Source organism: Meles meles, chromosome 4 (genome assembly GCF_922984935.1).
Source record: "Meles meles chromosome 4, mMelMel3.1 paternal haplotype, whole genome shotgun sequence".
Lineage (NCBI taxonomy): Eukaryota > Metazoa > Chordata > Mammalia > Carnivora > Mustelidae > Meles > Meles meles.
The window spans coordinates 133352578-133365209 of NC_060069.1; the positions used below are offsets into that span (position 1 = coordinate 133352578).

General features: G+C 32.2%; 1 protein-coding gene across 25 annotated transcripts in view; it reads right to left on the bottom strand.

The window, feature by feature from the left end:
- The window catches only part of ROBO2 (roundabout guidance receptor 2), a 1322570-nt gene that overhangs the window by 60383 nt on the left and 1249555 nt on the right, over positions 1-12632 (bottom strand). For all 25 annotated transcript variants that reach the window (XM_046002527.1, XM_046002529.1, XM_046002535.1 and 22 more), the window contains one exon: positions 3561-3743. In XM_046002527.1, the coding sequence (XP_045858483.1) occupies positions 3561-3743 (183 nt within the window). The remainder of the gene's footprint in view (positions 1-3560; positions 3744-12632) is intronic.

The following is a 12632-nucleotide window of genomic DNA, read 5'->3' on the forward strand; positions in this document are numbered from 1 at the left end:
GATAAACAGGAAAAAAAAAAATTGACTAAGAAGTTCATGTGTAACATTGCCCTGGAGAAATCTCCACTATCTGCTGTGTAAAGAAGCAAAATAGGTTCAAGCCAAATTCTCCTTTTAGATCATTTTTTTCAAGATTTTATTTATTTATGAGAGAGCAAGCAAAAGAGAGAGCATGTGCTGGGGAGAGGGGGAAAGGGAGAAGTTAAAATAGACTCTGCACTGAGAAGGAAGCCCAACATGGGGCTCTATCCCAGGACCCTGGGATCATGACCTGAGCCAAAGGCAGATGCTTAACCCACTGAGGCACCAAGGTACCTCGCACAGATCACTTAAATATGTAAGTTTGCATTTGATTCTTGATAGTTGTTTTTATAATGTAAGGTGTCCTTCCACTAGTGTCTTCTTCTTTCTAGACTTTCAAATGTAATTATCCACATGACAGAGAGCCAAAGACTAGCTGTAATAAAAGTCAGTGAGTTTTCTTGCACAGAGTGAGTGGAAGGCATCTTGCTGAGAGTTAGAATCTCTAACCTGAAATATATTTACATATCTTCCCACTAGTTAAAATCTTCCTTGTTCCACCTCTAGTGGTTAAGAAGAGATTTGGAATGAAGTTGGAAAAAGTGCTGAAATCGAATTTTACCTGCTTTATAATTCTACTTAGAGTCAGCCAAGCTTTATTAAAATGCATATATATATATGTATATATAGATATATATGTGAATTACATCAGATATATATGTATATCTTAATATATGTAAATTTCATCAGCTGTTTAAGTATAAGCTAAGAGCAAAATTGGGGTTTGAAATAAATGAAGTATCTTACGTTATAAAATTAATCTAAATACTTATCCCAAAGTAGATTTTTTATTTAGGAAAAAAAAACTACCAATGTTCTGATGAATTAACAATAAAGTCTGGACACCATAGAGACATTACCATGCAGTGAAAAAGTGAAAATATTAGTCTTTTTACTTTGTGAGTAAAATCACATTGTCTCCATGCTTATAAAATTTATAAGATTCCCACAGAATTGTTATGATAGCCAAAATATAAATAGAACCAGTACAAATAGAGTATATTCTCCATAATTTTTACAACACACTTCAAAGAAAGAAAAAAATAGCCCTGTATGAAATCTCTGTGCTCTTAAATAGATCATTAGCTCATACATAAAATATCAGAAATTTGAACCTATGATATATACTCCACTAATCATTCATATTTAAAAATACCCCTTTTAAAAGGTTGTATAAGGACAAGAACATGAACATTTTAACAGGTGGAGGATAGGATATATATGGAGGGAAATGTGTAAAAAAAATTACCAAGGCAGATATGCAATGCTAGGTACCTACGGTCTGGATTTTCATTTGCTCCTCACCTTTAAGAGAACAGCAGTTGCTAGAAGGCAAATTACTAGTTGAAGGTGAATCCATTCTGAGAGTCAGCCATCTATCAATTAAGTATAAAGGTTTTGAAAGGCTGCTCTCTGGCTTGGCCTTACTCCAAAATATTTGAAGGGCATAGCACCTTCTGAGTTAGGAGTTTCTCTACAAGCAAATGGATATCAATCATGATGAGAAATGATAATAGGAAATGTACTATACTTGTCAAGCTCAAAGACCAATAGATATTTTCAAATTAAATGCATAGGTTTTGCAAAAAACTCCCATTGGAAAAAAAAGGAAAAGAAAAAGAAAAAAGAAGTCCGTCTGACATAATTTTACTAAAAGCACAAACCTACTAGTTATGAGAACTATGTTATTTATAGGCGTGAGCACATGAGTGTGGAGGATAAAAATGCAACACCTCAAATATGGATATCCTAGAACTCTGCATTGAAACTAGAGCAGTCAATCTTCTATTATTGTCACTGAAATCAAGAAAAGGGATAAACACTAACTAGCCCATGAATTAAATTAGTTCTTCCCTATGATTTACATGATTCATATGTATGTCACAGAGATGAACTGTAACATGGCGACTGATTTAACAGATGGGTTGATGACAGTGCCTACAAGGAATGAAGGTAGATCAGTGGACTGCAGACCAAGAAGGTACATTAAAGTATCATGAATGTTCAAGACTCTGACACTAGTTACTGCCTAGCACCCCTTGCTGGAAAGAACCCCTCAGTGATGTGGGGATACAGCAGTCGGATGACACAGTCCAAGGAAGAAGTCATCAGCAATCAGCGAGACATGAGAAAGGCCGAATGACTGTAAGTCGCAAAGCATGGAATCCCCTTTTCAATGGACACACTATCCTGCTTTCTCTAGTCATGGAAATTTACTCTAATGGTTAACAATCACCTTAATTTTCATAAGATGTGGACATTAGCCACAATGCTATAATAGAAAGATTATATGTAAATGCTGTCAAATAACAAGCAAGAGAACCAAGTGGGTGCTATCCTTCTATTTTGCACCATTTAGACATCATCAGTGGCTAAGAAGCTTAAAAGCTAGAGCAGCTTATAAGCTTAATAAACTATAAAGCTTCTGTCAGAACCAGTTATTAAGACATTTATAAACATTTAAACTTAAAAGTTAAAACTGGAGATAGAAGATTGAATAAACTGTGTCAAAAAATTCTGAAGTGTTCATAGGATGATGTGAAATTAAAATTGTTCCCTTGTAAATTTTAGAAAGTATGAAATATTGTGAGACGACGTATTTTTATGATTGTCGTTGTTAGAAGAAACACTTAAAATGAATTGCAATTAAAGTTGCTATTGAACATAGCTTCAATACTGAGTTCATTCTTTAAATCACCGACTTGATAATTCTACCCCCTCTCCTGTCTCCCTCTCTGCCTCGGAAATGTTTTGAGGGACACAAGTTTTTGACATCCTTGAAATTCTATTACAGATTCTAAGAAGAAAACATTTTTGCAAATAGCTAGGACATCTAGGATCTCCTTTTTCTTCTTCTGCTTCTTTTTCTTCTCCTTTTTCTCCTTTCTAAAAGGCTGATTGGTCACCCTGAAATAGATAGACTAGACTAGTAAATCACTTAATTCATGCTTCATTGGTCTTATTAATTCTGATGAGATTTTTTTCCCCTTGTTTCTATTTGCCATCTGGGACAGTTCCTATTGTGATCTACATCTTGAAATACTAAAGCTATATTCCAAATATTTTCTTCCTGAGCATGTTAGAAATGATCTTGCTAAATCCACCTCTTAGATAATGAGTTCATGGCATGCAGTCTGTGTGTGTGAGTGTGTGTGTGCGCACATGTGCATGTGTGTGAGTGTGTTTTGAAGAACTAGTTGAGAAAAAATGGTCACACATTTATCCGTGTGCACTCTTATTATGCTTCATTGGAGATACAGCAAAAAGCTTGCCTTATAGTCATAATGTGATATGGTGAAATGAAATACATTAAAGCACGTTTATAATTGCATTTTACAGAGTAGGTGTTTAAAACAAGCCAGAACATCCATTCATTCGTTTGTTCATTCACTTACTCATTATTCAGTCCCATTCCCTCTCTTTCATTTCATCACATTCCTAAAAACAGGAGACTTTCGTAGCTAGAAATAGTCTCTTACCAGCATAGTTACTGAGTCCCTTTCTCTTCTTTCTTCGCCAATACAACCAGATGCTAAAACCCATCAAAATTACCCAGCAGGCACCACCAATACCAGCTATAAAGGCTGGTTGCTTCACAACATCAGTGATTTGCTCAGTAATACTGTTATTGTTTTCAGTAATGACAACTTCATTACGTCCCCCTGTGGAAGAAATAATAGTTTTAGTAAAGAGTATTATGACGGTAAGCACAGGAATACATACATGGTATGCCAAAGACACAGAAAATTAGAAAACTCCTACGACGGCAGGTAATATTTGTGCTCTGAGCATGTCAGAATTACTGATAAGTATATTTCATAAGTTTCAGAAGAAGAATCAAATTATGAGTCTAAACTGTGATTAAGAACATGGATCCCTTATGTTTTGGTTTACTATGAATAGATTCAGAACTGCTTCTTGATTTATTGCCTTATAGATAAGTACTAAAATAAGTGCTAGGGTGCAAAATAACAGCAACTTTTCTTTGGTTAGGTAAAATATGTTTTAATACAGTCTTGTTAAAATAAAAAAAGCAACTGCAACATACATAAAATTTGCAAATTGTCTTTCCTCTATAGCACCGCATCAATTCAACTGTTCATGGCTTAAAAATATGTCATTTAATATTGTCCTTAATAGTTTAACAAGGATCTTCATTAATTAATTTTTTGGGATTTAATAAAACTACTATATAAAATAATGACAATTATGTACTTCATAGAGATCAGTATCTATAATTTATATATACATATATGCATACTTACCACAAAAAGGAACATTAAAACTAAACTAATTTGAAAATCTGCTTGAAAGTTGAATTAAAAAGACAATTTTAATACTAATTCTAAGGTCTATGTTACTAAAATAAACATTTAAATCTGGACTAACATTACTCTAGAAATAGTCAGGATTTTGGCAGATTAAGGTATTTACACACTGGAAATTAAGTGATTTGTAGTGTCAATATCATATCCTATAGTTACAAATCAAAGACTTGAAAAATAAATTGAAATCAAAATGTAAGTGGCAAATTTCAGCATATCACACCACATGTATGATGTTCATTATTTTAGTTATTATGGCATTACAACATAGTAGAAAGAACATGGTCTTTGAAGTTTCCTGTTTGGATATCGTCTCTTCCACTTACCATCTTAAATAAGCAATAACCTTAGGTAAGGGACTTAATCTTTTCAAGTACCTGTTTCTGTTAGATGGCAACAGCACCATTTCAAATATTTGGAAGTATTAGTTAAGATGATGTATGTAAAGAGGCAATAAGGACATAGTAGTTTATGACTCCAAATTATGACCCAAGAATGGGTAAGTGTTACTTTAAGAGCCACTCAAAGAACTTCAGGGATGTAAGTTATAAATTGTCTAGATGTGAGAGTCTTGAAAACCACAGATGACTTGTTTGCCAGTTTCTCCTTTCTTCCAGGTCAGAAATTTAGCCAACATAGCCTAGACTCACTTGTAGTTAAGTGCAGAAAAAAATGACTGTTACAATACTGCATAGGCATGTTATGCATACCACCTGTAGACCTGACCCACACACTACTGTGACAATACTTGACATTCTCCCTCTTTGCTAATGTTAAATAGAAAGAAGGGGTCTTTGGAGCATTCTGACCCCTGTAAGAGAATCCAGAGCTATTGATTGGAAGGATCGAAGTTCCCTAAATGACTGTCTGGAGAGAAACCCTAACCTCCATTCTGCTAATCCATATCAGATGGGACTATGAATAAGGAAAAAAAAACCCAAACTTTTATTTTGTTAAGCCAATCAGTATATAGGCTTTTTTGTTATAGCTGTTAGCATTTTTCTTATACATACTTATATTCCATTTCTGAAATGTCTCTTCTGTTAAATTCCAGATGTAAAACCCAGATTCACTTATGTAATAACCTGCTTAATCTTCCCAATCTATCTGTCTTTAGTTATTATATACATAAACTTAGATAAAAATTTATTTAAAAAGAACTCATATTTTCAATATGAGACATACACACACCTGCTAATTTTTATAGCTACTAGGAGTTACTAAAAAGAAAATAAACACATTATTGAACAAGGAGAAAAGAAAACTTGTCCTTCATTTGTGTACAAGGTTGATAAAATATGATGTTCCATGTAGTGCAATAGTTATATTACCAAAGGTGTATTACTATTTTTTATGCTGCTGGTATATTTGAAACAATGTTGTCAGTTGGACTAATTAGAGCATAGACAAGGGAAGTGTGTGACCTGTAATGCTCCATTGTTCTTGCAGACAAAAAATATAATGAAATGTAATGTCTTCCTCCCATTGGAGAGTAATGAAGAACAAAACTAATTTGTTGGACTAAAAATTAATTAGACACATCAGATTTGATTGTATCTATTACTGTGAAAGTTTGCAGCTGTTCCACATATTATTACTAACTATATAAGGTAAGCATTATGTGGCCAAATGATTAAAGAAACAATAGCTATATTATTAAGCAAGATTACTAAAAATTATAAAGCAAAGTAAATTTGTTATACGGCATAATCTTTGATGCTTACTTATGTAAATGTATGTGGTTGAATTTCTGTGTGTGTAAGTACAATGGTATAGGAGAACTATGGACACTTCGATGTTAAATTATCTTACCAGTGGAAAATACAGACAAAAGAACAATAATGCTTTTAAACCTGTGTATGGCCATTTATTATATTTATATGATATTTTATTTAATAGTCCCTTAATGGAACTTTCTGGAATGAAAATAAAACTGAGAAGGAATAGATGAAACAGTACATAGTCTGGCATAAGACAAATCTAAAATTATCAGCCATAAATTACATCAAATGCCAATACTGATTTAATTAAAGCAAAGGGGAAATGAGGTAGAGCTTGAGTCACTTCAAGTGCTGTTTCTAGTACTGAACAGACAATAGAGAAAGCAAAAATTGAAACAGAAATAGATTAGCCATCATTAAATCACTTTTCAACTAAGGAATAACAGTTGTGTAGATAATGTTATCAGACAAGATGTTAAGGTAGATGTGCAGGAGTAATTAAAGAAACACTTAAAGCCTTCTTCAGTACAACAGTCGATATTAAAAAGAAATAAATCTCTTGAGTATAAACAGCATTTTCTGTGTTGAGTTGTGCTTGAGTGTGTGTGTGTGCATGTGTGTGAGCATGCATTTATTCCAAGTGGTACAATTCTATTTGATCACATCTTGAATATTGCACGTTCTAGCTACACAAATAGGAGATAGAAATATCATTTATTAGATTATTTTTTACTTCACAGAAAATTTGGAAAGAGTCGTATGATATGCTAAAAAATAAAGTAATAATTATAGATTTAAAAACACTTAGTCTTTTTAAATTAATAGAAACTTAAACAAAACTTTCTATTTGATTTAAAACACTCTAAATCAGTTTTCCTTATTTTAAGTTACTACACAATTGTTAAGTTCTTAATTGACATGAGATGAGCTTGGTTAAATGGTATTATTGTAATGTTTTACTTGCCTCCAAGTGCAATAAATCCCCCAAATATTGTGAACAATACATACAGTCTCTACAAAAAAAAGAAAAAAAAAAAAAACCTCCCCTTGCTTGAGAATTACACTTCTAATAAAAATGATAGAAAATACAGTAAAGAAAAATATAGATACTTGACAATCTGGATTAGAAATATTCCAACTGTTATAGACAGTTAAAAAAAACTCACAAAGCTTTGTTTGCTTATGCAGGAATTCTCATAGAAAACATTGCCCTTTAAATATGTCTCATAAACATTTAAGGGAAAAAGTAAGAGAAGTAAGAAGGGCTTACTTCTAAATAGCATAATATGTGTGTGTGTGTGTGTGTGTGTATATATATATATATATATATATCAGTTAAATCCTTTTGGATGTACCTGTACTTCTCTCTTATTCCAATTTATTTTAGAAAATCTCAGAAGGGCAAGATTGTAGGTTCCCCTCAGGTTAAGAAATTAATTCAGTCTGTATGACTAATTAAGAAAGGGAAGGCAATTTAAAGGAAACTTAATACTATAACTTTTTCTCCTTAACATTTTTAATATATAAAAGAACAAAAACTTGGAGAATAAAAAATCAACAGTATGGCTGAATGTTAAATCTCTTCATATACAATAAATATTTTGTAAAAAGAAACAATTTCCCAGAAATTGGCAGTATGCTCTATGTGCATCATTTCAAAAAACAAACAAAGAAATGGGACTGGCTCATTCTATTGTATCAAACTCTGGGTAAATATTCTTAAAATATGCAAACTCTAGGAAGAACATTTAAAAATATATTAAAGATACTAATAAACAAATAAAAGCAGGAAGAACTGAAGATATATGTCTCTTGAAAGAAGGGAAATGCACTAGGGGAAATCTGAACTTATGAGGCTTTCTTTTCCCCTTAAAGATTTCAAACCATACAGTGCTAGGCAGCTAGAACCCAAATTGAAAACTTCAGTCATATTGCTATGAAGTGTCAGAGGAACAGTTCTCAGATGACAGAGTGACTGAAAATTTTCAGGGGAAGCCATGTTCAAGAGCCACACGAAAGTAATATTTCCAAATCTTTGTATGAACTCCCCTTTAATCATAAGATGAACTCTTAAGAGTACCTGCAGAATGAAGATTCCAAGAATCTGGTGAATATCAAAAACCAGAAGGCTGAAAAGGCTGAATAGACTTTTCAGCTGATGTTTACTGTAGAGAAAATTGAGTTTAAACCTTTAATTTCATCAAGTTGGAAAACGAGATCAACATATTAGGCTTTTCACTGAAGCCTCTTAAGGGCCATGACTTGGAAGTAAAGGTCGAACAGATTTTGCTCTGAGAAAAAGGTAAAAACATAAACAGTCCCATATTAACAAAGGTAAAATCCAAGCCCCCAACAAATCAAGGTGATCAGCTAGTAACATAACTCTCTTTAAAACAAGACCCAACGTTCTTTAGAAGATCACTAAATTTTATGGTATGCATTTGCAATGTATAGTATGCAGTAAAAAACTACTAAGCAAGCAAAAACAAACAAAATAACAATAGCAAAAAAGAAGAAAGAAGGAAAAAAATAGGAAGAGACAACTAAAGGTCAAGAGAAAAAGTAATCGATAGAAACAGACCATGAGATGACACGGATGTTGAAATGAGGAGAAAAGGACTTTAAAGTACCTATTACAATAAATGGAACATGTAAAAGAAAACAAATGGAAATTCTAGAAGAGAAAAGCATATTATATAAAATTAATAATTCACTGGATACTTCCATTTCTGCCCATAAAGAAATAACAGGTATGGGATACATAATCCTACCATAAATAAGTAGAAAAGTTGGCAAAGTATGTAAAACAAAAGGGCTGGATTGTGAGAAAGGGGAAGTAAAAAAAGGGAGATTTTACTATTTTCATATTTGATCTGAAGATAATGCTAATACTAAAATATGATGCAGTGAAGGGGAACCCAAATGTGGCTAAACAAAATTCCTGTGTTAAAGAGACAGAGGAACTCAGGTAGACTGAGGAAGTTGAATTTATAGAACAGAATATCTGATATAAAATGAGTAACATAAAATTTTTTCTTAGTTTTAATTTACTTAAAATATAAAGATCACTAATGGTTTAAAGCAAAGCAAATAATAATACTACTGTAGTTTGTATCTTGGTGTTTACTATATAAGAGTAAAACTATAACAATAGCAAAAATACTGAGAGGAACGAAAATGGAATTACATTTTTTTAAGGTCTTGCTAGGTAAATCCTAGAGTAACCATTATTTAAATACAAACAAACAAACAAACAAAAACCTTAAACCTAAGAATCTAATAATGGATATAAAATAGAATACAGAAAGTGACTTAATTCAACAAGAAGAAACTAAGAAAATAGAACAAATTCAGATAGAAAATAAATAGCAAGATGGTAATTCTAAGCCCAAATGCATCACTAATTACATTGAAGTTAATGGTCTAAACATTCCAATAAAAGGGCAAAGATTACCATATTGACTTTAAAAGAGACTTAATATATAATATAAATAGTAGAAATGTACAATATCCCTGTAAAAGGATGGAAACAAAACACAAACTATGTAAAAACTTTTAATATAATGTAGCTATACTAATATTAGACAAAGTATATTTTAGGACAATGAATCTTACTAGGTAATAAAGTGGGGCATTCCATTATGATAAAGGGTAAGTTCCCTAATAAGATGTAACAATTCTAAGATGTATTCACTTAAAACAAGTAGTAAAATATATGAAACAAAAACTTACAGATGGAAAGAAGAAATACAAAAATCTTTAATTATAATAAATTTCCAGACTCCTTTCTTATTTATTGAAAGAGTAAACAGGCAGAAAATCAGTAAAGACCTGAATGATACTACCAACTAATTTAACATGACATTCATGGAACATTCCACTCCAGAACAGAAAAATGCACATACTTTTCAAATGCACAAGAAACATTCTTTAAGACCAAATGTTAAGCCATAAAATAATTCTCCATATTTAAAAGGCTAAATGTACAATTGTACATTTTCTAACCACAGTGGAATTAAATTACAAGTCAGAAAGAAAAGGCTATTTGTGAAATTCCAAAATATCTGGAAATGTAACAATACACTGCTAAACAACCTCTGCAAAGAGAATGAAATCCTTAGGTGAAGTGAAAAGTATTTTCAACGTCGTGGTAAATGGAAACATAATACCTCAAAATGCGTTATTCAGCTGAAGATGTGCTTAGTAAGAAATGTATAACTTAAAGTATCTGTATTAGAAAGGTCCAAATCACTGGTATAAATTTCCATCTTAAGAAGCAACAAAAAGTAAGTAGAAGAAAAAATACAGAAATTAATTAATTAGAAAACAAATAAATAAAACTAGCAAAGCCAAAAGTTTATACTTTTTTTAAAAAAAGATTTTATTTATTTATTTATTTAACAGAGATCACAAGTAGGCAGAGAGGCAGGCAGAGAGAGAGGGGGGAAGCAGGCTCCCCGCTGAGCAGAGAGTCTGATGCGGGGCTCGATTCCAGGACCCTGAGATCACGACCTGAGCTGAAGGCAGAGGCTTAACCCACTGAGCCACCCGGGTACCCCAAATGTTTATACTTTGAAAAGATTAAAAACACTGATTAATCTTTATCAAGGCTGCTTGAAATTAAAGGGATGGTTGGGGTTGCAAAAAAAAAAAAAAAAAAAGCAGGGGAGAAGAAAAAGAGAGAGAGAAAGAACACGAATTCTCAGGATAAGAATAAAAGAGATGAGGGGCAGCTGGGTGGCTCCGTTGGTTAAGTGTCTGCCTTTGGCTAAGGTCATGATCTCAGGATCCTAGGATGGAGAACCACATCGGGTTCCCTGCTCAGCAGAGGTCTGTTTCTCCCTCTCTCTCTGCCCTTCCTCCTTGCTTGTGTCCACCCTCTCTCTTAAATGAATAAATAAAATCTTTTAAAAAAATAAAAGAGATGATATAACTACACATCGGGCAACATTACAATTAAAGTGGATTATAAATAAGGAGATAATGCAATTAAGCATATAACAATAAATTCAAGGACTTAGATAAATTAGACAAATTCACTGACGGCAAAACCAAAAATCCATGTACTACAACCAGCACAGGAATAATAACAATTCTAAATAAATGCAAATTCATAAATACAAAGAGAATGTACAAAGAAAACTCTAGGCACAGATATTATAACTGATTCTAAAAAGAATTTAAGGAAGAAAATAAAAGGCCCACAAAAACTCTTAGACTGTAGCCTAGAATAGGATATTTCCCAACCCCTTTTATAAAGCTAGCCATCCTGATTCTAAAACCTGACAAAGACATTAGAAGAAAACTATTGATCACTATCCCTCATGAATATAGATACAAACTTCTTTAGCAGATGTTAGCAAATTGGATACAATAATATCTGTAGAAAACATAATATATTTTGATCAAGTGAGATTTATCCCAGGAATGAAAGATTTATTCACTTTTGAAATGATTCAACCATATTAACACATATAGGAAGAAAGGAGACAGAATATTGTTTGAATACACCCTGAAAAAATATGTCCCGATTATTAAAATAAATAAGTGAGGTGAGTAAGGACATAAGATGAAAGGGTATATATAAAAGTAAGTTTATATATAGTACAGAATAAGTGGTAAAGGAATTTAATAAATATACTTACAAAAATAAAATAGGGAAAAATTTAAGAAAACATGTGCTGATATACTTAGGAAAATAAGTAAGCCTCAACTCTCAAAGCACATACAATTACTTTAAGATGAGTTACAGACGTAAGCATAAGAGCTAAAATTATAAGGCTGCTAGAAGATAATGTAAGGAAATATCTTCACTATCTACAGATAGGACACAATTTCTTTGAAAGCACTAAACATAAAAGAAAAATGTGGTACATTGTAGTTCACTAAAATTTAAAAATTCACTAATCAAAAGACACTATTAATAAAAAAAAATAGGGAATCCATAGATGAGGAAAAAATATTTGCAATGAAAAACTATATGACAAAGAGTTTGTATCCAGAATGTACTGGTTCTCCTGTCCAGTAACAAGAGAGAAACAACACATTTTAAAAAGGCGAAGACTTGGAAATGGTACAAAAGAAAATATGTGAATGGCCAATAAAACACATGTAATGTTGTTCAACATCATTAGTCATCAAAGAAAACTGAAGTAAAGACAATAGTGAGGTACACTTTCATTCACTGGCATGACTAAAATTGTGGATGGGTAACATCAAATGTTGGTGATGGTGTAGAAAAAATGCAAGTCATATTCTTTGCTAGTGAAAGTATAAAATTATACAATAATATGAAAGTCTTTACAGTTTCTTATAAACTATGTCAATCCTATTACCTAAAAATTCCACCTCTAGGTATCTCTCCAAAGGAAATAAAAACATATGTCCTCAAAAAGACTTACACAGGAATGTTCATGCCCTCAAGAGAAAAGCAGAGAAACAAAATAAGATATATTCATGCAATTGAATACTGCTCAGAAACAAAAACATATGAATTACATGATAC